We start from the raw sequence: 27,966 nt of genomic DNA on the forward strand, positions 1-27,966 counted from the left end.
AAATAAAAATTTTAATAAAAAAAATTCAACCGACTTCCAACTCAAAAAATAACTTTAACTAAAAAGCAAAAAATAACATCCTACCTATGTGCTACCTTCTGATCAGTTTGAAGTCGGTGCCAAGCCAGTGTCGTGTTTTAATTAAAGCCGTTTCTGGAATAACCACAGAAATTTTGTAGTTTAAACGTATTTAATTAAAACATCACTGGCTTGGCACCGCCTTCAAACTGATCAGAAGGTAGCACATAGGTAGGATGTTATTTTTTGCTTTTTAGTTAAAGTTATTTTTTGAGTTGGAATTCGGTTGAATTTTTTTTTATTAAATTTTTTATAAATTTATATGAAGCAATAAACAAAGTCCGAGACCGCGTCGCGCGACCAATTTTGTTTAGTGCTCTATATAAATTCATACTAAGCAGTGGGTCGTGCGACCTTGTCGCGGTCGCAGGTCGCGGTCGCGCGTTGCGGTCACTAAGAACGGAAGTCTACCTTAACACGTACACTGCGGCACTGATTTTTCTGTACTTTCAGGGGAAAGTACAGAAAAATCAGTGTAGCGGCACGAGGTTTTTTGACCTCGTACTATAACAATCAGCGTTGCGATACGAGGTTCATCGACCTCGTACCCTTGAAGACGTGATAGTTACCTACGAGGTCAATTGACCTCGTCCCGCAGTGAGCATGTTAAGCAGTGGGTCGTGCGACCCTGTCGCGGTCGCAGGTCGCGGTCACCAAGATCGGAATGTTACCTTTAAGGCTAGCCGGCCGCTCCATTACGTCATTTCTTAATATTTTCGAGTAGTACATACTTGAGTTAAGCTAAACTTGTCCTGTACCTTTCCTATGCTACCCTAACACTGAACTGGCGATCTGAAATTATTATAGCATTCAATTGAATATTTGAAGAATAAAAAAAAAAGTTAAGCAATTCAGGTTATTGAATACTATTGTTTTTTTTTTTATACTTTACAAGCAACCTGGCAAACTCAAACCCGACTAATGATTTGGATAATTATTTTAAAAAAATAAAATAAAATTACAGAATGCCTGAAGGATGTATGAACAACAAATCCTCAATTATATATATTTTTTAATTAAATTATATCCCCTCTAGTTCAGCGTTAGTGTAGCCAGTGGCGTGCACTTCATAAATGCATAAACACATTGCATACCCTGAGGATTCATAAAGTGGATTGGAGGAGGAATTTTTTTTTTATACAAAGGAGATGGTCCAAAATTGTATGGAGCCCAGTCATTGTACCCTAGCGCAAATAAAAGAAAACATTTATTTAAAGTATTTTTGATTATACAAATCTACGAATTTACTTTAATTCTTTCGAAATAATATTCATTATCTCAATGCAGTATTCGTTTTCAATGCAGTAATCGATTTGCTGTCAATTGTCATGTCATTGTTGCTTTAAAAGCGCCATCTTGTTATAACTCAAAAACTTGTTTTTTAATTTTATTTATTTCTTTATATTTAGTTACGATTTATTCACTTTAATAAATTTTAATAAAATCCTTGTGTTTTTTAAATTTTAAGGATACGGGGTACCAGAGTGGACCTGAAATGGATCATCTCCTTTTTACCTATAGTGCATACTCTAGTTAAAAACCTTGTGCACGCCACTGTAAGTCGACTCAAAGCTCCGATATCCTCGCGGGGGGGTACAGGAGTGGGGGGAGCGTGTACTAGTTGCGCACCCAGCCGGCGGTGTGCAAGTAGTGTCGGATGGCGAGGTCTAGCTCGCAGTCGTGCGTGGGCGCCCGGCGCAGCAGCACGCCCTTCATGGTCACGTACTGAGTCGGCGGCAGGTTGAGAGCGGTGCATAGCTGGAGAGTAAACGTCATAATAATTATATTTGACAGTCTTGATTATAGCCTGGTTAACATGTGCTTAGTGGGAGTTTTCATTATTTTCATACTGTTAATGGAATTGAAACAGTAGTGCCACTAGATGGCGCTGTTTCAATTCCTTAGAAATTCGCGTTTACGTTAACACGATAGTAACAGTATCAAACTGCCACTAGGCCCTCTGTAGTACATTTTTTTTGGTCCGTCTCCTATAAAAATGGTTGAGGTGTCATTCGATTCGGAATTGAATGTAAATAGTTTTCGAAAAAATTGAAGGCCCGCTCGCAATAATTGAAAAAGTTATAAACAATTAACTAAAAATAAAAAAAAGGGATTCGTTGTGACCTCAGGAGTAGGTTCTCTTTTATACATAAACACTCACATTCCCTGCCCGACATGTTCTCCATGCCCACACCAAAGTATTTATGATAAACAATAATTACAACACAAAAAGTTATTGCACAAAATCAATAACGCTGCTGGCAGCGTGACGGTGTATACGCTGCCTCAAAAACAACTAAGTTGAAGTCATCAAATACCCTTTTATTTATACACTGATACCTCCCCTGTACAATAACATAAATTATGAATGTTAATACCACCTGTAATCGAGGACTTGTAACACCTTTTATATAAACTTGTGTTTAAGGTAATTTTGATAGTGCAAGTGTCTATAGGTAAATTATTATGTACAAATATTTACCTGTATTATGTACAAATATTTACCTGTATCTATTATCTACTATCTAATTGTTAGTGTACAAGTATTTAGCTGTATCTTCTAGTACACAAGTGTCTATAGATAAATTGTATGTATGTATGCCGATGGACGTTGGGGTCGTGGACTGACGACATCAAGCGACTCGCAGGGATTCGCTGGATGCAGGCGGCTCAGTATCGCGATGTTTGGAAGTCCCTACAAAAGGCCTATGTCCTGCAGTGGACGTCCATCGGCTGATATGATGATGATGGTGATGATAATTACCTGTATCTCGTTAGTGGTCAGCAGCTGCGTCGAGCAAGCGGCGCCGCTGCTGCTGCAGGAGCTCTTTCTGGAGCAACCACATGCGGTACTTCCGTCCCGTGTGCACTTTGGGCTGGTGGAACTTGAGCCGCTTTCTGCGTCTCTGTACAACAACAATAAACGTATTTCAATTGGCTACTTGACAGTTTCACAAAAATATTTTAAAACTTACGTAGTTTCATTGGAATAATCCAATCAGATCGATTGAAGAGCTGTGATAGCCAAGTGGATATGACCTCTGCCTCCGATTCCAAAGGGTGTGAGTTCGAATCCGGTCCGGGGCATGCACCTCCAACTTTTCAGTTGTGTGCATTTTAAGAAATTAAATATCACGTGTCTCAATTGGTGAAGGAAAAAATCGTGAGGAAACCTGCATATCAGAGACTTATCTTAATTTTCTGCGTGTGTGAAGTCTGCCAATCCGCATTGGGCCAGCGTGGTGGACTATTGGCCTAACCCCTCTCATTCTGAGAGGAGACTCGAGCTCAGCAGTGAGCCGAATATGGGTTGATGACAAGTAGCTTGATTGTGTGTACCTCTTACAATCATGTTTTAACCGACTTCAAACAAAGGAGGAGGTTTCTTAATTCGACCGTAGGTATATATATATATATATATATATTTTATGTGTGTTCGCGCATAACTTCGTTGTTTATGGACCAATTTGGAAAATTCTTTTTTTTCTCAAAAAGATGTTGAGTTATGTGGAAAATGAATTTTTTGTATGAATTAACTTGAAATTCTCGCGATAACAGCTAGACGCGTGACAAGTGTGAGGTGTGACGTCACATGTTAATAAACAAGCAATGTCCTGACGATAGGGTAGGTTTTTTGTACCAAATTAATTCAGGGGTAGGAGTAGGGTAGTGTTATGGTTTTCAGAAAGTATCTAAATTGAACCTATTTGAAAAATTAAAAATAAATTGTAATTATTCTAAACAAAAATTGAAATAGAGAATGTCATTCATCTTTTGTTATTAATATTTAAAAAACTATAAAAGGGAGCTGTGTGTGGTTTTGACGGCTTTTTACAATCTCGGACTCCTGATGTGTTTTTGGTGGAAGTTGGCAGTTGTGTAAATCAAATACATGTTACTTAACGCAGTTTCTGTTACGATCGTGGTCAGCACAGCGGTTTGAATTGGTGAGCTATTGTTCAACTTATTATTGTGATTAGCCTAGAATGGTAAGTTAATCTTACCATTCTAGGCTAATCACAACAGTGTGCAATATGTAATTTGGTGGTTACAAATGGTTCTGGATCTCAGATTCTGGAAAAGTTAGGAGCCTGATATTTGGGTAGATGATATTTCAAAGTGTTAGCTTCGTTATGACTATACAAAATACACAATTTGTAAAACTTTTTTCGATAGTTTATTTTTTTGAAAAATACATGTTTTGCTCACATTTTGCTTTCAATCTCAGGAAAAAAATTAGAAGGTATATATCTTGAACATGGCCATTTTGTTTTTCGTTATGTTGTTTAATTTACTTGCAATTAGGTAAAAATGGTTTTGGCGCTCACGTCATAATTTTTGCGTCGCGTAGAAATAGGATAACATTGTAAGGTAAAATAAGGAAATAAAATATGTAATGTGTTGGTCTTTAGTATTTCCATTTCAGTAGGTATATGGAAGAAATGCACATAAGTCAAAGCGAAGCTTGACCGGGTCCGCTAGTTAGACAGAGAGGAACATACCTTTTTCTTAGCAGCTGCGTGCTCAGAGTTTGGTCTTTTGTCTGGTGTGTGTCCAGTCCACTGCTGCCCTGGCGGAAACAAGCGTTATACGGAATCAAACCCACCTACCACCACTGCAGTGCTTCCCTAACGTCTTCAGACTAATTAGATATGGACCTGACTAGCTAATTAGTCTATGTCTAACATTTAAAGTTAATAAACACGATAAATGTCGGATAGAACAACCACAAATTTTGAAAGTTTCCGACTCGATGTCAAAGACAACCTGAAACCTGACACCCGTATCATGCTATCTGAAAAACACTATAAAGTGTTTTTCAGATAGCATGATACGGGTGACAATTCGTTTCGCTCTTGAAAGTTGGCCGCGTTTCGTTCTTTCTTCTTTCAAAGTCATTACATCTATCTTCATCTTTCTATCATTACTTAATATCTATTATTTCTGTTTTGTAGATACAAATGTATATGTCTATTTATTCGTAGGAAATTATTATGAAAGAAGTAGATACTTTATAAAGTAAGCTACTGAAAAGAGCTGCTTTTCGCTATGTAGCAGTTCCTGCCATGCTAGATGCTACTTTATGTCAGCCACTGACCATCCAGTAAGTTCATGAGCTTGCAGCGCTAACGGCAGGACATCCGATAAAACTGTCAAAATCGTGTGTTGGTCGTTATGTTTTTTTCTACAAGTTAGCCCTGGACTACAATCTCTCCTAGTGGTAAGTGATGGTGCAATCTAACATGGAAGCAGGCTAACTTGTTAGGAGTAGGATGAAATCCGCACTCCTTTCGGTTTCTACACGACATCGTACCGGAACGTTAAATCACTTAGCGGTACGTCTTTGTCGGTAGGGTGGTAACTAGCCAGGGCCGAAGCCTCCCACCAGCCAGACCTGGACCAATTAAGAAAACCTCAATCGGCCCAGCCGGGGATCGAACCCAGGACCTCTATCTTGTAAATGCACCGTGCATACCACTGAGACACGGAGGCCGTCAAATCTAGTATCTAGTGTACATGACATCATCCATAGGTCGACCAGCACACGAACAGTTTTATCGGATGTTCTGTCGTTAGCGCTGCAAACTCAGGAACTTATTGGATGGTCAGTGGCTGACATTAGGAAAACATATCGCTCTATTCCTAAATATGTAATAGAAATAATTATTTGCTTCTTATAGGTAGAATATTAATGAATATGTCACAAATTGCATGCTGCTACATCACAGTATGTGTACTGTTTACATGCAAAACTGAACGTGTAAATCCGCTTAAGCTCAAAGCATGAAAAATATGAAGCATTGAACTTATTGATGGCACAAATTAAAACAAATGAAAAACATATAAAATGGAATCTCATTGTGAATGAAATAATAATTTAATAAAGGAAATGCAAAATGCACTTGTTGCAGTTGTAAGGTACTTTTTTTTAATTATTATATAATTTTATGCACATTTACTTGTCATTTTCATCTAGATTCTAGACTTTTGACTTTTAGAGTAAAAAAAATTTTACTTCTTTGTTTTTTGGTTATTAATAATGATAGAATCGTTATTATAAATGCATAAACTTCATGTAATCGATTCAGCTGTAAAAACCTCTATATTTTTTGGGGAAAAAATAAACATAAAAATGATAATGTACGATATAATTAAAAACGCCAACGCCACTTATACGAAAATTGTAATGTACAGAATATTTCAATAATAATAATTCAATTAATATTTCAACCGCCCACGACAGAACCAGACCTAAGGCAGGGATTTGGAGCTCAAACCCACCAAGCAACAATGTGGGTTGACGGGCTAAGGATGATAATATTTGATAATGATGAGAGCACGATAAGCCCCGAAATATCTAAAATCGCTTGTTGTTTAGTTAGTAGACGTCCGTTAAGAACGCCATGACCATGTACAGGGTGCTTGAGTGTTTCCCAAAACTTCAAGGTGTTGACGAGTCCACTTATAGGAGCCGAACTGCATAACTAATACTTTTTTTAATTAAAAAACAAAAAGTTTTTATGTCTTTCATACAAAGTAATTCAAATAATTCCGACTATCTAGGCGTGTGTTACATACACACGCCTTTATTGTATCCTTGCATTTTAAAGTTTGGCTACGTCATAAATGATGCGTATAAGGGACACATTTTAAGATATATTTACGAAATAAATATTATTTACCCCGAAAATATTATTTTAGAACACATGTTCCTTGAAAATTTTAAATTAATTTTCGGTAAAGAATATAACTCCAAAGTAATGGAAATACTCCCCAGCACCCTGTATAATAGGTATACATTTATTATCCCGGTAAAGGCCTATTCTTGAACATTTTTGATTAATTTTCGGTAAAGAATATAACTTCAAAGTAATGGAAATAGTCCCCAGCACCCTGTATAATAGGTATACATTTTTTATCCCGGTAAAGGCCTATTCTTGAACATTTTTGATTAATTTTCGGTAAAGAATATAACCCCAATGTAATGGAAATAGTCCCCAACACCCTGTATAATAGGTACATATTTTTATCCCGGAAAAGGCCTATTCTTGAACATTTTTGATTAATTTTCGGTAAAGAATATAACCCCAAAGTAATGGAAATAGTCCCCAGCATCCTGTATAATAGGTATACATTTTTTATCCCGGAAAAGGCCATGGTTCCCGCGGGATCTGAGAAAAGCTATATTTCACTCAAACGAAGTCGCAAGCGTTCGCTTGTCTATACTAATATTATAAAGAGTTAAAGTTCGTTGAGTTCGTTTAAGTTAAGTGAATAAATGTAACTAAATAAAAGGATATAAAGAAAATTAAAACCCTTAAAGCAACTATGACATGACATTTGACAGCAAACGTCAAAACGACTACTGCGTTGAAAACGTCATCAATCCGCCATTGTTACCCATATTAGGGAATGACTATTATTTCGAAAGAATTAAAGTAAATTCGTAGATTTGTATAATCGAAAATAGTTAAATATTTTATTTTCTATTATTTCCGCCAGGGTACAATAACTGATCCTGGGCTCAATACAATTTTGGACCTTTCGCCAGTAATATTTAAAACTAGCTGATGCCGCGCGGTCTCACCCGCGTGGTTCTCGTTTCCGTAAGAATACGAGGATAATATATAGCCTATATATAGCCTTCGTCGATAAATGGGTTATCTAACACTGAAAGTTTTTTTTAAATCGGATCAGTAGTTCCTGAGATTAGCGCGTTCAAACAAACTAACTCTTCAGCTTTATAATATTAGTACAAACTACTAGATTTTGTTGCTGGTATCAGTGATAGGCTCAGACCAATTACAGAAGGACCTGTATCGCACTTATAGTCACGAACAAAAATGTCTGTCATTTTCTGAGGAAAACGAGCTTAGATTTGGTATATGTCTTATACTAAATTAGAATTTTTTGCCTGTTTTTTACACCATTCAATCACACATAACGAAATTTTTACGGAGCTCTTTAATCGACTAACACGATTACAACTATTTAACATCGATTATACAGAAACTGTTTTTATAATCGCATTAGATCGTTGATCATATACTTTGACAGAAAAGTAACGTCTAGCGAGGCAGGTCCTATACAATAATTGGTCTGAGGTGATAGGTTTAGGTTCATCAAGAAGTAGTCAGTGGTACAGAGTACGGCTGTAGTGTGTACACTGGTGTCGCATGAGTGGCGTGAGGCGGCGCGTGCGCAAGCGAGTACCGGCGCGCGGCTCACGTGTCGGCCCAGCGAGCGGCGGTGCGCGGCGTGCTGCTCGTAGTGCGCGCACTCCTCGGCGCGCGTCACGCCCGCCAGCCGGTAGCGGTGCAGCTCGGCCAGCCGCACGCGCAGCTCGCGCTCGCGCCACAGCCCGCCCGCCACGCCGGCCTGCTCGCCGCGCCCGTAGAACTGCGCCGTCCAGCGCAGACGGTCCATGAACTCTCTGGGAAAAACAAATTCATTATATACTTTAATATATAAACAAGCTTTTATTGAATTAAAAAGTTAACGACAGGTTACGACGAATCCAACGAGCCCAAACTCAACGGGGTTGCGTCGTTTAATGGGGATGATGACTAGGTTTGAATATATTGATTTTTATGATACATTCGGGTAAATAAGGTCAATGTTAACTAATTTATACATAAAAAAGCAAAGTTTGCCTGGATATTTGCAAAATAAATACGACTAATCCAACGAGCCCAAACTCGATGGGATCGCGTCGTTTAATTATGGAGTTCCTATGGCCACCTTCCAGCTCCATCATCAGACTCTGGTTACCATCTAGTATCAACGTACTCATAAAGACGAATTAAATAAGCCCAAACTTGACGGAGTTGCGTCGTTTAATTACGGAGTTCCTATGGATACCTTCCAGCTTCATCATCAGACCCTGGCATCAATGTACTCATCAAGACGAATTAAACGAGCCCAAACTTGATTTGTTGTCCTATCCATCTTCCAGTTCCATCATCAGGTATGAACGTGGAAGATAATAGTTGTGGGGTAAAGAAAAGTGGGGTATAAAAAATGATTAACCACTAGAGGCTGAAAGGGTTGTTTAACGGTGGAACGGTAATATGAAAGCGTTTTTGAGCAAGAGTAGTGAAAAAAAAATTCAGAAATGAGCTGGGCCTTAGTCTTTACTTTTATGTCATTTTGTTTACTAAAAATTGCTAAAAGTTTGGTGTGAGAGGATGTTTTACAAACCAAGGTCGCCATTTTCAAAACTACTAGTCCGAATTTCATGCTGTTTTCAGTCATAGATACATCAAGATGTAGTCTAATTATAAGACATTGGAGAATATACATAGGTAGGTAGTTAGTAAAAACATAATGTAAGAAGACACATACTTTTTCTCTTTGGCAAGTTTCCCAAGGGTCTTCTGCTTGTTCCTCTGGTTATTGAAGAACACAGAAACTAGTTGATAGTCTCTGACGAGTCTTTTTCTTCTCGTCCTTTCTCTTAAACGCCGCGTGTAGATGTCTACTTGACTCAGCTTTAAGGCTGAAATAAATATATAATATTTTTAATTAACATTCATTCTTCTTCATTGCTACAACTCGTGTACATTAACTTGACACCTGGCCAGGTGCTTAGCGACCGCCGTATCAGCCGTATCAATGATACGGGGACCCCGGATTACAGGGGCCCCGTATAATATAGGTAATCCAAAATATCTTTTTTCCCGTGTTAAGCGTGCACCCAAAAGTTGGAAGCATCCCTAGGTTGTGTATAATCACTCTCATGTTTATTTTAAGCGAGCATTTTTGTTTGTTTTGTGATAAATCTTTACACTTCATTTGACCTCCCCCAGCCCTCTCCCCCCCACTAATTTACATACAGGGCCCCTCCAAGGCACGCTACGCCAATGCACCTGGCTGCCAAACACAGTACAAACATCATTTGAGCCAGTTGTCAAGTTAATCCGCATGAGCTGTACAGAGTGATCATGGTAGTCATTTGGAGGTAGTGGCAAACTTTGTTATCTGTCACAATTCGTCTTGAACTGTAGTTCTAGCACATTCGTGGAGCCAACCTCTTCTAGTACATGGTATGGTCAACAAATGTAATGTTGTTTTTTAACCGACTTCGAAAAAAGCAGGAGGTTTCACTGTATATTTTTTTATGTGTGTTGGCGCATAACTTTGCCATTTATATAAGGAACAAGTTCAGGCTTAACCACAATCTCACCTGATGGTAAGTGTAGATGTGGCTGAAGGTAGAACACGCTCGCTTAGAAGACGCCAGTTCACTCTCATCTTAAAGATTGTAAGAATTAGGAAATACTGACTTCGGGAGAGTTCTATACCATACTGTCATGTATATAATCTACATAAATTCTGTGTCTTTTCTAAACTTTAGTTGAATTAGGTAGGTAGTTGAATAATTACACTTTACAACTGTCATGTCTTGCTACCTAGCTCAATAAACGTTATCTAAATTATAAATCGTATTATTTAAACATAATACATACCCTAGCCATGCGTATGAAATAAGTAGAAGCAAATCTAGGAATGTCAATGACATAAGGATGGAAACTTATCCAGTGTCTTGCACTGGGATGGTAAAAAGGCGTAGGTGGTATTGGCTCTAATAACTACTGTGCACACATATTTCGTGAAGAGAAAAAGACAAATGTAGAGCAATAGTATGTCAAAAATATCACTCTCTCTACTTGTATTGTTTAGTATAGATGTATTAAATAGGTCAACAGACTATTGAGGCAGTGCAAAGACTCACCTACGTCTAACTCATCATCCTCAGAGTTAAGTGACAAGGTTGATATTAGCTGTTCAGCTTCGTGGTCATGTTCCTGTAATACAATTCATAAATTAAATTTCGGACAACACACACATCACTATCTAGCCCTAAAATAAATATAGCCTGTGGTATGAGTATTGAGATAGCTGAATATATAGAATATAAATAGTATACAGGGTGCTTGGGAGTATTTCCCATAACTCTGGGGTCATATTCCTTACCAAAAACTAATTAAAAATGTTCAAGAAACATGTGTTCTAAAATTAATATTTTCGGGGTAAATAATATTTTTTTTGTAAATATATCTTGAAAAGTGTCCCTTATACGCATCCTCATAATTATGACGTAGCCAAGTTTTACATATTTTAAAATGCAAGGATAGATAAAGGCGTGTGTTACATAGATAGTCGGAATTATTTTAATTACTTTCTATGAAAACAAGTATTCATTTCTTAGTTAAAAAAAAATAATAGTTATACAGTTTGGCTCCTATAAGAGGACTCTTCAACACCTTGAAGTTCAGGGAAATACTCCTAAGCACTCTGTATAATTTAATGTGTAAACTATCTAAATATACACCCATACACTAGAAAACACACTACACTAATCATACAAATATTTTTCAGTTGTGTGAATTGACCCCTTCAAATTCTGTGAATGCAGAAAGCAGAATCTGTTTTTCCAAATTAAACTGCTCATTATGGAAAGCTGAGAAGGTACTTTTTAAGCATATAAATTTTCTAATATAGATATTATCACTAGATATTGGATTATATATAATCTTACTAAGAATTCATCTGCAACTACAACTCTGTTAGTTAACTTTGTGTCATGCATACTCAAACAGTGATCATGCTTTATAAAAGAGAAACAAACAGTTAGGGTTCAGATGTTCATTTCCCCAACATATGTCAGAACTTACTGTTTCAAAATCATCCCTATTTGAAGAATAAACAAGTTGAGCAGCTTCCTCTGGTGCAACAGCTAGCGGCTGCAACCGAGAGATGGCGCTAGGACTGAGAGGTCCCTCGTCTCTGTCCGCACACTGCAATGATGGCCGACTAGTGCTTTCTACATTACCCCACGTTGCACGCCCTATGCTCCCCTCTAAGTATCTTGTTATGTATTCATCTTTCGCCTCTGAAATGGAATGATCATCAGTCAATATACTGATTAGTCTAATCACACTAATATTACATAGGCCAATGTTTGTATGTAAGTATGTTTGTTCCTCCTTTACGCTGCGGCTTGCAAACCAATTTGGCAGAAATTTGAAATGGAAATAGATTTTACTCTGGATCTACTTACTATAGACTACTTTTCATCCCAGAAAAAATCTTGGATCCCAAGGGATTTGTGATAAACAGAATTTTATGTAAATGAAGTCACAGACGTCTGCAGTATATTCTAGTCACAATATATAAAAAGGACTTTTTGTTTTTTTATAAATGCTCCGTAACTACTGGCATTAGCATATTAAAGTAACCAAAGTGGATATAAATAGTCACAAATGTGCTCAAGTTATAATTGTCAAAGATTACAGATGTCATCAACAAATCATTGCTTTACTTGTGGGACTTTGTCCACATCATCACATCCTCAGAATACAGAAAACCACCAGAAGCCACGTTTAGATGTCATTCTATAGTGCGCAGTGTGTCCAAAAATTGTACACAACAGCCTGCACTCGTCGCAATTCTCACCCGCGTAATGTTGCTAGTACATGAGGCTGTTAAATTTTTCCCTATTTTGTGGTAAAAATTTATAATGTTAAAAGGAAAACAATAAGTGTACAGTTCATCACATTAAATGTTAACTTGTATGGTAAATAATAAAAACAGTGGGACCAGTTTTCTAGTGATTGCTAAGAGTCAGCAAGAAAATGAACTCTAAAAAATTTAAGACAAGGACAAATAAATAATAGATATAATAAGACGGTTATTATAAAACTTATCAACTAACAAACTAAAGAAATACATATTTACAATAATAATTTTATATATTCCATATAATTATATTATATTATTATTATAAATATGTATTTCAATCGTGTGCACAGTTATTATTATCTCGTCTTATTTCTCTAATTTTTATGTCTCTTAAAATTCAAGTATAAATAAGGCCATTGAATTGGTTTAATATCTTTTAAGAATGTGTTTTGAAGATAAAAATATTTTATTTAATCCTCTTGCTCAAACAAACAAGCAAACAAGTAGGTACACAAACAAACAAAAGACCAAACAAGCACACGAAAACAAACAAATGTGCAAACAAACACACAAACAGACAAGAACGAACGAACTTATTATAATATAGCACGCCATTGTTATTTGTAAAATTTTAAAGCTTTAAGATTATTTTACACTTTCTTTATCTGCGCTGATTACCACAATTTTATTTCAACTTAATTGCCGGAACCTATGCCTACCTATTTAGTTGATTAATATTTTACATAAATAATAAATCCTTGAATTGAAATTAAAAGTAGGGAAAATCAAAACAATTACATTGGCAACGCTTGAAATGAAGTCATCGGTTTCTATGACAACTAAATTCACGTAAAAATTATTCATTATTTTAACATAAGAATATTTATTTGTGCTACTTACACGTGAAATGTGATCCTATTCAGTTTCTTTTTTTTACCAACGGCATTTTTACACGAAGGAATAGCACAAGACGGCTTAATTTAATTAAATTTGTCACCTGTATAGCATGTCAAACAACACGACAAACACAGAGTAATCGTAAAATGTGTAGTTTAAATGGCTTCACTTCTTTGCGCTATCATTCCTTCTGGTGGTTTTCTGTATTCTGAGATCACATCATCCAGCTTCATTTTAAAATGTGTAAAGCTGTATTAAACTGAAATAAACTGAAGCCTTTTCTTACAACTAAATACAAAATATGAAGTGATATCATACCATCAGGTGAACGAGTTTCAATGTGTTTGGATATATCTTCCCAGTTACCAAAACCAAATTGTTCTATTGCATCTAATAGTCTGACTTCTTCATTTGCCGACCAACTACTTCGTCCTATAAAAATACCAAATGCTCCAGAGTCCTAAAAGTTAAGTAGAAAAATTATAAATGTTTATTCAATATTTAAAAATAATTTAGTGTAAAAGAAAGAATAATTTTACCATAAATTGATAGGAATGATCATTTTTGTGCGCCCCAATCTCAGCACCCAGTGAAAAACACTGAAAAAAATTGGTACAAATTTTTAAATTTCAAAATTTGCGCCAAAATTGTAAACAAAAATGGCAACGATGCTACTTTACCTGCAAACAAATATCAAAATCTTTACATTCCGCACATCTCACACGCACACCATTGATTTCTTCTTGACAATAAGTACAATTGTATTTCGCATATAAATCTGAAAACGACATTTTTACAGTCACACCATCTAAAAAGTTGTATACGAACTTCCTCAACGATTTTGTTGAAAATTACACGCCAGCCATTTTTTAATTTTTTAACATAGAAGCATAGACAACTATACAAATGACAGTTCACAAATCGTCAGCACCACAGATTAAACATGCCACAGATTAATATCTAGCGTGATCTAGCCCATAAACCTTAACACATTTTTTATTAATGGTTTCTAAGCCTTTCGGTACTAGCTACTCAGAGGAATTACATAATTGTAATTGGTCTTGTTTATACAGGAAAGACAAAGCTCACTGTACACTCTCGATCGCTTTGGTCTCAGTGCGATCAATAAGCTAAAAATAAGCTCTAGAATTTTCGATTAGCTCAAGAGGAACAAATAAGCAGCAATTTATTAATTATTATTAATATCAACAATATTTTTCCCTAATATTATTATTGAAAGAATGAAAATGAAAACGGACATGACAGACTCATGTCATGTCATTTACCTACTCCCATGAATTATTAATTAAATTGTACTACTAGTATGTACAATGTCCATAAGAAATAATAATAGACCTGGACAAGCTTCGCTTTGGCATATGAGTATGTGCACTTCTTCCCAAATACGCCCCATCCTGACCTACGCAGCACCAGCCTGGTACTCGCTCGCGAAGGAGAGCAACAGGCGGACCCTCAGAGCCAGACAATCACAGGTCCTGAGACAAATAGCGAACGCCCCTCGGTACGTCAGGAACCGCACCATCGCCAGGGACCTGCGTGTCGAGGACCTACACTCGGAAATAAAATCCCAAGCCATCCGAGTCTTTGCCAAAACCGACGCGTCGCAAATGGCCCACATCAAAGACATTGCGCCGTACCATGCTCGCCCGCCTGAGAAAAGGGAATACCCGAGGGACATACCAACCAAATAGCTCATATGAGGCCCCATGGCGAGGTTGCCGCCTAGGCAACCACACCATGAAAAACCAAGATAGGATAAAACAAGTATACAAAGAAAACCACAAATGCCCCCAATAGGAGGCAAATCCAACGACCGCTCTATCTTTATAGAGCGCGGTAGAGAACCACGCGCAGAGAGCATATGCTCTGGTCGCGTGTTCACCCCGGGCCCTGCTGGCCCGGAGAGAAGATATACTAGCACTTCTTCCTTATCCCTACCCTACCCCTGAGCCTGATGAATTTATTTAACTTTTTATGGGCATTTTTGGTCTTATGTCATCATTGAGTTGACAGTCTATTTTATGGAATAGTGATAGTATGCGCGTTATCATCTGAGTCGTCCGGTCATAAAAGTCAAAAAAGATAGGAATGTGCAGCGCGCCTACCTGCGCACCCTAATTATCGATAAACGGCTACCTGCGCACGTGCTAATGATGAGTCAATAATGATTTGGACGATTCTGATTGGTCGGTTTCTAATGTAATTGCATTGCGTATTTTTTTTGCTATAAATGTGTTTACTGCAATTAAATAAATACATTCATGTGTTACTCGTTGCGCACTATGGATACTTTATTTTCTAACGTTGATCTGAAGAAATTACATGGCGATATTAGCCCTCAAGCTCGAACACTGATTCACAACGTATTCCTGTTTCTCAATGAATTGAAAAGTGATCCGAATAAAGTGGCTTCTCTAAATTTCAACAAACCACGTGAAATGGCCGCATTTGTTTGTGGTGTGAGCAGAGCGACAGTGGACCGAATCAAGACGGAAGTATCACAATCAGGCAGTACCTGTATACCAAGAACAAATTTTAAGAAACCACAAACCGTCACTAATATTGACGATTTTGATAAAAGTGTGTTGAAGCGAACTGTAGCTTCATTTTATGAGAATGGAGAGTATCCATCCGTGGCGAAAATTTTAGAAAAATTCCGTGAACAATTACCCGATTTTAAATGCGGCAACACTTCAATGAGAATACTACTGAAGGAGGTTGGGTTCCAGTATAGGGATGAAACGATACCATTGAGGTATCGATACTTTTACTCGATACTGTATCGGTCGTCAAGTATCGACTCTTACTCGGTATCAGTTGAAAAGTATCGATACTTTCTCGTATCGAATCGTTTTTGGAAATTTTTGAGTAAAAACCGTAACATGTACTAGGTATTCTTTATTGTTAAGTACATTTATGAAAGTTCTTTATTGTTAAGTACATTTATGAAAGTTCTCAGACTATACACTTAAACTCATGGAAGAGAGGCAAGAAATGAGATTGCAGTCTTCAGCAGATGCGTCAAAATACCGACAAATCAGTAGACAGATCTCTAAGTCGCAAACCAGCGACTTGCGAAACTTCAATACCGAGCGTATTAAAAATGCGATTGAAAACAATCGCGGCTCGAAAGTTTTCGCCAGAGATCTGTCTATTGGACAGAGGCAGCTGACGCGTTTGAAGACCGAGCACGGTAATCTGATTTCTTCCAAGCCCGAGTTATTAAGTGAGGTCGAGAAGTTCTATGGACAGCTATACACGACTACCCAACAGCCTGTTGACAACTTAGCTAAAGACCCCAGAGCCAAGTTGACCCGACACTATACCGAAGATATCCCGGACGTCAGCCTATACGAGATTAGTGTGGCTCTCAAACACCTGAAGAACAATAAGGCGCCAGGTGAGGACGGAATCACAGCAGAACTCCTGAAAGCGGGTGGAAAACCGATACTTAAAGTCCTTCAGCGATTGTTCAATTCCGTCATTCACGAGGGCACGACGCCTGAGGCGTGGCATAGGAGCGTGGTGGTTCTGTTCTTCAAAAAAGGTGACAACACCTTGCTGAAGAATTACAGACCCATCTCGCTGCTAAGCCATGTTTACAAATTGTTCTCGAGAGTCATTACGAATCGTCTCGCAAATAGATTTGACGACTTCCAGCCTCCCGAACAAGCCGGTTTCCGAAAAGGCTTTAGTACCATAGACCACATCCATACGCTGCGGCAGGTTATACAGAAGACTCACGAGTATAACCAGCCACTTTGCTTAGCGTTTGTGGACTATGAGAAAGCCTTCGATTCGGTGGAAACCTGGGCTGTGCTAAGGTCATTGCAGAGATGCCGAATTGATTACAGGTATATCCAAGCGTTGAAGTGCTTGTACGAAAACGCCACTATGTCAGTCCATATTCAAGATCAGACTACGAGGCCAATCCAGTTGCAGCGAGGAGTGCGTCAGGGAGATGTGATCTCTCCGAAGCTATTTACCGCCGCATTGGAAGACGTCTTTAAGCTTCTGGACTGGGTCGGACTTGGCATCAACATCAATGGCGAGTACATCACTCAACTGCGGTTCGCGGATGATGTAGTCATCATGGCACAGACTCTGGATGACCTTAGTACCATGCTCAATGACCTCAGCAGCGTTTCTCAACAGGTGGGCCTGAAAATGAACATGGGCAAAACAAAAATAATGTGTAATGCTCATGTATCGCTCCACCCAGTTATAGTTGAGAACGCTGCACTCGAAATTGTAGACGAATACATATACCTAGGACATATGATCCAGTTAGGTAGGTCCAATTTCGAGAAAGAGGTGAACCGTCGAATCCAACTCGGCTGGGCTGCATTCGGGAAACTTCGCGACATCTTTTCGTCCGAAATTCCTCAGTGCCTGAAGACAAAAGTCTTCGAACAGTGCGTGTTGCCAGTGATGACCTATGGTTCCGAGACTTGGTCGCTAACTATGGGCCTCATAAGAAGGCTCAGAGTCACACAGCGGGCGATGGAACGAGCTATGTTAGGAGTATCTCTGCGTGATCGAATCAGAAATGAGGAGATCCGCAGAAGAACCAAAGTCACCGACATAGCTCAACGAGTTGCGAAGCTGAAGTGGCAATGGGCGGGGCACATAGTGCGAAGAGCCGATGGACGTTGGGGTCCCAAAGTGCTGGAATGGCGACCCCGCACTAGTAAGCGCAGTGTTGGCCGACCCCCCACCAGGTGGACTGACGACATCAAGCGAGTCGCAGGGATTCGCTGGATGCAGGCGGCTCAGTATCGTGATGTTTGGAAGTCCCTACAAAAGGCCTATGTCCTGCAGTGGACGTCCATCGGCTGATATGATGATGATGATGATGATGACATTTATGAAAAAGCCTGTCTTTGTAGTGCTTCCCAAAAATATTAATTTTTCCAAACGTTTTCCTAGTTAAATTTAAGCGAAGTGGCATAGACAAACAAGCTTGCCAACTACACAAACAAAACTAAGGCTAGGATGCCTTCAATAATTTCAATTTAAAATATGCAATTTTCAATTATCAATGTTAAAACAAAATAGTGACATTGGTTTACTGATATGAGTACTTTTGACCGATACCCACTCGATTCTTAATTTCAAAGTATCGATACTAAAAGTACTTGGTATCGGCGCAAAAGTATCGAGTACGTACTTGTATTTACTCGTATCGTTTCATCCCTATTCCAGTATAAGAAAAATAGCGAAGGACGTAAATATTTAATGGAAAGAACTGATATTGTTTGTGCTAGAATGGACTTTTTAAGGAAATTGGATTTACTTAGAAGAACTAACGATCAGCGACCACGTTTCTATCTAGACGAAACATGGATTAATCAAAACCATGCAAGAAAGAGGATGTGGCTTGGAAGCAACGATGAAGGAGGTTTCAAGAATCAGCCTGTGGGAAAAGGCCAAAGATTAATAGTTTGCCATGCGGGTTCTGCAAGGACTGGCTTCGTTCCAGATGCGAAGCTAATATTTAAAGCGGTGAAATCAAAGGATGCTGATTACCACACAGAAATGGATGGCGAAACATATATGGCATGGTTTTCCGAATTCCTGAATCTACTTGAAGAGCCCTCAGTTATAATTGTCGATAACGCAAGCTATCATTCGATACAGTTGGAAAAGATACCCACAAGAAACACGAGGAAAGCTGAAATTCAAGAATGGTTGACAAAGAAAAAGATTCCATATTCCAGCAACGAAATTATTGAAGAATTAATAAGAAAAGTAAAAGCCAGTAACCCGCAGAAGGTCTACGCTTTAGACCATCTGGCAAATGAACGAGGTCATGAAGTAATAAGGCTCCTTCCATATCACTGTCAATATAACCCAATAGAATTAATTTGGGCACAAGTAAAGGGAGAAGTTGCGAAGAATAATAATACCTTCAAGATAGCAGATGTCGAAAATCACCTCCACCGAGCCATAGAAAATGTCACACGAGAAGACTGGGCCAAATGTGTTAGGCATGCCGAAGAACTTCAAAACAAAGATTTACAAAAAGCTCTAATTAGAGATCACGCGCCGCTTATAATAAATTTGGCAGAAGACGAAAATTCTGATGATGAAGACTCAGATGAAGATTAATTTTATTTAGTTAATAATTATATAATATGAAATATGTATTATATTAAATCAAATATTGTTAATTTTTTTAATTTTGTGAACAAGATACGATAATAAACTTTACTTATCGATAATATGTCTTTCATTGTTACACCCTTCACTAGACGGCTCCATAAGACCCATAAGTGCAAGCGAGATAGATATAGAGAAATGATTTATGGCCCTAAGACTCAGTTGTTAACGCGCGTACTATACCCATACCCATAGATAATACACTGGTATGCATACTCGCATACGTATACTATTTAGCTTACGTATACACAATGGATATAGTAGTGGGGTGCATAGTTTTGAACTAGGCAATAAACTTCCAAAAAACCCTTCTCCAATACAGGTCCTTAGAGTTCGGAGTTTCAACTATCAGTTGAATTCTTCCAGTAGTTTCGGAGTGAAACATTAAAAAAATCTTTTAACTTTCTTGTGTTTTATTTAATAGATTATGACTGACTGTCCATATCCTCGACACCAAAGGAAGTAGGGTAAAACAAAATAATGTATCAACAAATCTCCTTGTAACATGTAGAATAGTAATCTGCATGCTTTTCAGATTATGTAGCGCCTGGACTAACAAGTTTTCGTTTCTCACTAAAGGAAAAACATAAAATAAAAAATCAAATTGTTAGGTATTTAACGATTTATTTTTTAATAAACCACACCACCATTTAAACAATGTAAATCGAGTTCATTAGTATACAGAGATTTCATTTTTATATACTTAACAAGTTAGTATCTGTAATGATCTGGTTTGTATGGGCCTTCCGCTGACACTCCAATGTAGTTTGCTTGTTTTGGTGTCAACCTTGTAAGTTTTACACCCAAATGATCAAGATGAAGTGCAGCCACTTCTTCATCCAACTTCTTAGGCAAAGTGTGAACACCAATGGGATATTCATTATGTTTCGTCCACAGCTCAATCTGTGCTAAGACTTGATTAGTAAACGAGTTAGACATGACAAACGACGAGTGCCCGGTAGCACATCCCAGATTGACGAGTCTCCCAGATGCCAGCACGATAATATGGTTGCCATTTTCTAATTCATAACGATCAACGTGCTGTTTGATGTTCACCTTTTTGGCATTCTTATCCAACCAGGCAACATCGATTTCAGTATCAAAGTGACCGATATTACAAACAATTGCATCATCTTTCATCAACATAAAATGGTCTTTGGTTATGATTTCAATGTTTCCAGTTGTTGTGACAAATATTTGTCCCGTCAGAGCTGCCTCCTCCATTGTTGTCACTTGGAAACCTTCCATCGCAGCTTGGAGAGCATTTATGGGATCCACCTCTGTAACGATAACCCTTCCTCCGAATCCCTTGAAGGCTTGGGCACAGCCCTTGCCAACGTCTCCATAGCCAGCGACTACACAAACTTTTCCTGCTATCATTATATCTGTGGCTCGTTTAATGCCGTCCAGAAGAGATTCTCTGCATCCATACAAGTTATCAAATTTACTCTTTGTAACAGAGTCATTAACGTTAATCGCTGGGACTTTCAAGAGACCTTCACGGAACATTTTGTATAAGTTATGTACTCCTGTGGTTGTCTCTTCAGATAAACCTTTTACACCTTCCAAAAGGTGTGGGTATTTTGTGTGAACCAAATTGGTCAAGTCTCCTCCATCATCCAAGATCATGTTCAAAGGCTGAAAATAATTAAGTATTATTTTAATATTATAGTTAACATTACATAGGATATAAAATCTAAATATATAAAACTCAAAGATGACAGACTGACATATTGATCTATAAACACACAGCCCAAAACACTGGACGGTTCGGGCTGAAATTGGTCATACAGGTATATGTTATGACGAAGGCATCAGCTAAGAAAGGATTATGATCAATTTTATCCCCAAGGAGATAAAATAGGGGATGAAAGTTTGTATAAATTTTGCCAATTTTGCGGAGATTTGGAATGAAAATAGGTTTTACTCAGGATTAACAAATAGGCTTATTACTTTTCATCCCGGAAAAATCCATGGTTCCCGCGAGATTTGTGAAAAACTGAATTCCACGCGGACGAAGTCGCGTGCGCCCGCTAGTGTGTGATAAAGTTAGATTTATTGACAAAATATACTTGTAATCAGTTATTATCTTTACAAAGTAGTAATTTGCTTAAGCAGGCTCATTGATCATTCATCATTACATTCTAAATCCTATTATCATTTACTATTATCATTATTAAGCCTACGGCAGTATGGGCTCATTAAAAAGTAAGGCTTATTTATTATTAACTACATATTGTTTGTCCATATATAATATAAATAAATCTTGCATACTGTAATCAGTTGAATGTACCTATAGGTGACTCCATAATTTTAAGACCAAAATATGTACAACATTCTAGCAAAAAAATGATTTGATTTGATATAAAATTCAGTTACAAATAGCATATAAACCATATCCTAATCCCAGAGAAATTTCAGAATAAAAAGTTGCCTGTATGTTGTTAAATTCTACCTAACCTATATCTTACAGTTAAAGTTCCATTAAAATTGGTTCAATAGGGATGATGACAGTTTTTTAAATTGTATATAAATTAAGAGTACGTTAATAGTAAAGCGATTTTCTAAAATGAACAGGTTATCTGCGATCATTATTTTCGGAGCTACAGGTAGTTAGATTTGCGGCACTACCGCGGATCCCTGAATAACGCCCCATACAAAATGGCACGAACTAATGACGTCGTAGGCAATGTAATGATCGTTAGATTTGTATTTGCGTACAAACAAAATTGATAATATCTTTGTTATTTGTGCGTTTATGTTTACAGTTCATTTATTAAAAAATGACACATTTAATGTAAGGAAGCTAAAACTCTTTACTGTATGAATTTTCATCGAATTACGATAAAAGATTTTTAATAGATTTTGAAATTTTATAATGTCATTTATTTTGCAAATATCCAGACAATCTTTGCTTTTTATATATAAATTAGTTAACATTGACCCTATTTACCGGAATGTATCATAAAAATCAATATATTCAAACCTAGTCATCATCCCCATTGTTCCAGAGATTCAATAACAAAGACAAAGTCCTCTTCATGAAAGAGGTCCCCCAGACGCGGCGCAAATGTTTTAATGGCACTCATTGTCATTAGGTAATTGGCGGTATTATAGTCATTTGTGTAAGGCGCTGTCGATTTTAGTTCAGGTTTTGGTCGCTAGACTTTATTCATGAAAAGGACTCTAAAATGTAATTGTCTTACCTTTCCATCAGAAAAAATGAGAGTTTGTTCAATGCACCAAACATATTCTTCTTCGGTTTCACCTTTCCAAGCATAAATGGGGACGCCCACAGCTACCAAGGCAGCTGCTGCCTCATCTTGTGTGCTGAATATATTACTGCTCGACCATTGTACCTTTAACAAGCAATGTTTTGTTTAAAACTCACAATAACTAATTAACAAATTTTGAAATAACTAGCGGACGGCCGCGACTTGGCTTGCGTTAAGCTTTTCACAAATCCCTCGGAAATCATGGATTTTTCCGGGATTAAAAGTAGCCTGTGTTAATCCAGAGTAAAATCTAATTTCCATTCCAAATTTCAGCCAAATCGTTTCAGTAGTTGCGGCGTTAAAGAGTAACAAACATCCAAACATCCATACAAACTTTCGCGTTTATAATATTAGTAGGATAGCCGACGCCCTATGATGACACCTGCGTAGTTCCCATTCCCGAGAGAATATGGATATAAAATATAGCCTATGACACTATTTTATGATACAAAATATAGCCTATGATGCTATTATATGATATAAAATATAGCCTATAACACTGTTATATGCCATAAAATATAGCCTAAGACACTATTATTTGTGGTTTTATAGTAGGTAAAGAATTTTCTAAATTGGTCCACATACAATACAACAAACTTTACTTATTTATAATATTAGTACAGATAAATAAATTAATCAGTCTTTAGGCAGGCAGACTTACGGCCCTCTTCAATAATGTATCTATCCGCCATTTCGCTCGCAAAAGTTAAGAAAATCTATCTTTCTTCAATAACCTACTGACAGATAGTTTGAGTATGTTAAGAGAGTTTGAACGTTACTGATAATCGAGGATAGCTATCTATCCGTAATTTTTGGTAGGTTATTGAAAACGGCCATTAGTAGGTAATATTGCAGTGTAAATCTTCCAACAAATGATGACAATCAGCAATGAAATTGCTTATTATTTATTATGTACAGTTCAGAAGTGTTTACTCGCATTTGGAATGAAATATCTACATATTATATACATCATCCAAGTTAAACAAACAGTACTTTGCATGTAATCATGAATTTAAAATGACGATAATGCTTAGTAGAAGTTAGGAACTAGAAAGGAAAATGTTTTTATTACATCACATGACCCACAGATCAAGAGATATACGAGCAATATGACAAAACAGATACCCAGCTTATGATAAGGAATGTAAAATTTGATTTTACACAATAACATAATATAGATTACATCATGTCATTATTATCTCGGGTGACATTATCAAGCAACATTCAACTTGAGAGCAATACGAATTATTCAACTTGAGATAAAATTTACAAAAAAAATGGGCAGTTTATCAAGGCAACGCAATTTAAAATATTTATTGTGCAATAACTTGATTTTTAAGATATTTATTGTATAAAAACTTGACTTAGCAATCTATACATATTAAAACTGGTCGAATTCTATACTTTTATTTGCAATTTGAGATTTTACTCATACCATTTGTAACAACAAACGTTAGTGTGGCATAAAGTAAGCCAGCGCCATCTAGAATCTATACTTATAATACGAATTCTATACATTTTGTACATTGAAGATATTTTGAAAATTTTTGTTGGGGGGCATTATTTAATTGATACTGAAGCTAAAACTATTTTTTTTAGATGTTTTGTCTGTCCAGGATTTTTTGTTATTCGGGCATCACCCTGAAACTCCTGAATGAATTCAAATGAAATTTAGCACGATTTGATACCATAACATGGAGAAGGTGATAGGATACTTTTTATTGCGAAAATAAAATTAGAAGGGGGTGAAATAGGGGTAAAATGTTTGTATGGAAACTCCTTCATTTTTGGAGTTACAGTTTTCATATATCATAAAAAAATAAGAAATATAATGTAATTCAAAAGTGGTGAAAGAGGGCTTTAAAGTTTACATTGATATTCACACGGACGAAGTCACGGGCGTCCGCTAGTTCCAAATAAACGCATAAGTTAATTAATCTGCTTATGACTAAGAAAAGACAAAGACAAATGGAAAGTACAGCAATTAAAATGCATGTTTTTCCTTGTAATATAAGTAGGTATCAGTCTTATAAGTAGGTATCATCAGTCTAAAAATTATAAAGAATGTGAATGGATTAATAAGCTGTTTTTAACCTACACATCATTGACCTCTTATAATAAAAGGATGCACAATCATGTACAAAATTTCACTTAAAACTGCCTAATTTTACTTGCACAGTTTTAGAGTTATTGGTAAAGAAAGGCCTTTAAATATAGTACAATATTCAATAAAATCCCAAATTTAAAGCAAATTCAACCTTAACGATTGAGTTTAAGGTTGAATTTGCAAATGCAACTACTTGAATTGAGTGCCAAGAAGTTGTGTTTGGCACTCATTGAGTGGGGATGGTTTTCGGTTGCTAATTGTGCATCCACTTTTTAATAGAAGATCAATGCTACACATACAAAATTACAAATTTTACTAGAGGTTCATGTAAAATATTTTCTTTTTTCATTAATTCTATAAAAATATGAGCATCTGACTAACTTATATAAAACCCATACAAGTAGTGCCTTCCAGAACAAAAACTTGCATATGCGTGTTTTAGGAAAACGTTAGAATAGCACTTTGGCGTCTTATGTATTTAGTTTACAATAATATGAGAAATCATGAATCCTCAGTAGCCAGACTCATCATCATCGTGGATTAACAGCAATCTTTCAAAAGTTTTAAAGCTTTAACTTCATAATGAAGATCATTCATCATCCTCTTGACCTATAAAAATCTTAGTGTAGAAACCAAAAGGGGTGTGGATTTCATTCTACTTACAAGTTAGCCCGCTTCCATCATAAAATGCATCATCACTTACCTTCAGGTGAAATTGTAGTCAAGGGCTAACATGTAGAGAAAAAATAACAAAAATCTCTTACCTCTGCTCCAAGTTCAATCAGTGTTTCAATAAGTACTGCAGTTTGAACAGTCATATGCAGACTGCCAGCTATTCTGGCACCTTTAAGTATTTTACCAGGAGCATATTTTCTGCGGCATGCCATTAAACCTGGCATTTCTTTTTCTGCAAGCATGATCTCATTGCGGCCAAGTTGAGCCAACTTTTCATTTGCTGAAAAATAATATAATAATAATTAAAAATATTCTGGACTGGAACAGATTTGGCATCAACATCAATGATGAATATATCACTCAACTATGGTTTGCTGATGATGTGGTCATTATGGCAGAGACTCTGGATGACCTTGCTTAACGATCTCAGCAGAGTTACTGTGTGGGCCTAAAAATGAACATGAGCAAGACAAAAATCATGACTAATGCTCATGTACTGCTCTACCCAGTTATTGTTGAGGACTCTGCACTCAAAATTGTAGACGAATATACCTATGACACAGTCCAGTTAGGTAGGTCCAATGTCGAGAATGAGGTGAATCTCTGAATCCAGTTCAGCTGGTCAGCGTTTTCGAAACATTAATAAAGAAATTCTCAGGTATACAGGTTTCCTCATGATGTTATTCCTTCACAATTTGAGAAAAAGTGATATCTTTTTTCATTTATGTGCATTTCTTACACTTATATGAAATGTTGGAAGTGCATGGCCGGGACCAATTTGAAATGACTCTCTTCGAATTGAAGGCAGAGATCACATCCACTAGGCTATCTAAGCTATTAGACCTAGCTTTAAATACTGTATGTCGTAGTTGAGTAGTCTATTTTACTGGACCTCCCTCCTCAAGTGGTTGGGGGTCTCAGTAGTATTCGAAGGATATTATATTTCAGTTGCCAGATCTATGTCATGTTAAGTGGTTAGAACCTTTGTTTGTAATCAAAGAATCTAGAATTTGAGAAATATGTCCTAAAATGTGCTGGGCCTGTAGCCTTGTGGGATGACAGATTCAATCGATAACTTGGTTATGTGATCTGTCTATAGCAAATGTCATTCCCATGCATTATTTAATTCACAAAGAGTTTATGATTGTAGAAAGACAATCGACGTGCCACATGGCTACGGGCCCTGCTTAGTTACTTGTCTATTTTTACATGTTTACTACATGGTTTGTATTCCCTCGCAACAATACCTTGCTGAATCACATCAATATTGCTTAGTGGCCGTGTAGCACCATGCTAAATAAATTATTTACCATAGTGCTAGTATGCCATTAGATGATATTTTTTATTTCATTTAACTATTTTAATCTCTCTGTATAATGATAAAAAATCACATTAAAATCTGTTGTGGATGGTTTAAAAGATCTAAGTATAAAGACAGTGGAAAGTGATTTTGTTTTACAGTTAACATAAAAAATAACAATAGTTATCACTTGTCAACCTGAGATCCTGATAACATATTGCCTAAATGAGCAGCTAAAATGTTATGAATCAGACAAAATAAGTCCTGTTAAATATTAAATAGTTCAATAAACAGAAGCACAATTATTATCATCATTATAAAATTTAACTAAAACTATTCCGTACATTTTAGTTAGATGAATGAACTTATAGTCATAAAGTTAACATAACCTATAATATATTTTTGGATCTTTTGGCACCAACTCATGGCGAGTCGCGCGTACGCAGATTTGCTGCTACTAATTTGGTCATTATGCTTAACGGGCATACTTCAAGAGATTCAGCAAAATAATGCGCATTTACAAAAAGTTTTTTAATAAGTATTTATTTTATACAAAATAATTAGAGACATGCAACTCACCAATTTTGTATGCCGGCTTCATTTTATATTTATGAGACTTGCGAATTGAATAACAAAGTTAATTTATTATAGGAAAAGGAGAATTTTATTATTAAGTTGTCTTTTAACTTTAAATTCTGCTTTTAAGTTCTAAGTTCTAACCACGGCCGGCAAGCGTGGTTGAATTTTTTTGACTGATTAAAAAATTTAAACAAATTCTTAATCTCGACTCTGTTTCTGTGGACCAAGAATTTAATACTCTGTGGACCGACATTTCAACCACAGATTGATAGGATTATTTGTCTCTCACTCTAGTAAGAGGCTGTACAGACTACTTTAGTATTTTTAACCGACTTCCAAAAAGGAGCAGGTTCTACGTTCGGCTGTATGTATGATTTTTTTTTTTTTTTATAGTCGAGTACGAATAA

The 27,966-nt window shown here is 36.8% G+C and overlaps 2 protein-coding genes across 5 annotated transcripts; both read right to left on the reverse strand.

The window, feature by feature from the left end:
• Window positions 1-1,022: 1,022 nt before the first annotated feature.
• LOC112047494 (transcriptional adapter 2B) lies at window positions 1,023-14,348 on the reverse strand. Of its 4 annotated transcripts, none has more exons than XM_024084626.2 (10): window positions 14,121-14,348; window positions 13,980-14,039; window positions 13,759-13,900; window positions 11,757-11,974; window positions 10,814-10,886; window positions 9,424-9,577; window positions 8,308-8,512; window positions 4,581-4,648; window positions 2,843-2,984; window positions 1,023-1,836 (listed from the first exon to the last, which is right to left on the reverse strand). In XM_024084626.2, exons 1-10 carry the CDS (start codon window positions 14,229-14,231, stop codon window positions 1,696-1,698), a joined length of 1,314 nt encoding a protein of 437 aa, XP_023940394.1. In that variant the 5' UTR covers window positions 14,232-14,348; the 3' UTR covers window positions 1,023-1,695. The 4 variants fall into 4 exon arrangements, with proteins under 4 accessions (XP_023940394.1, XP_023940393.1, XP_023940396.1 ...); XM_024084625.2 differs by having other exon boundaries at window positions 8,293-8,512; XM_024084628.2 differs by having other exon boundaries at window positions 1,699-1,836; window positions 4,581-4,643.
• Window positions 14,349-20,227: 5,879 nt separating this feature from the next.
• LOC112047487 (adenosylhomocysteinase) lies at window positions 20,228-27,746 on the reverse strand. Its single transcript, XM_024084618.2, has 4 exons — window positions 27,560-27,746; window positions 25,770-25,960; window positions 22,830-22,982; window positions 20,228-21,261 (listed from the first exon to the last, which is right to left on the reverse strand). Exons 1-4 carry the CDS (start codon window positions 27,579-27,581, stop codon window positions 20,335-20,337), a joined length of 1,293 nt encoding a protein of 430 aa, XP_023940386.1. The 5' UTR covers window positions 27,582-27,746; the 3' UTR covers window positions 20,228-20,334.
• Between the last annotated feature and the right edge of the window lie 220 nt (window positions 27,747-27,966).

Source organism: Bicyclus anynana, chromosome 21, assembly GCF_947172395.1.
Source record: "Bicyclus anynana chromosome 21, ilBicAnyn1.1, whole genome shotgun sequence".
Taxonomy (NCBI): Eukaryota; Metazoa; Arthropoda; class Insecta; order Lepidoptera; family Nymphalidae; genus Bicyclus; species Bicyclus anynana.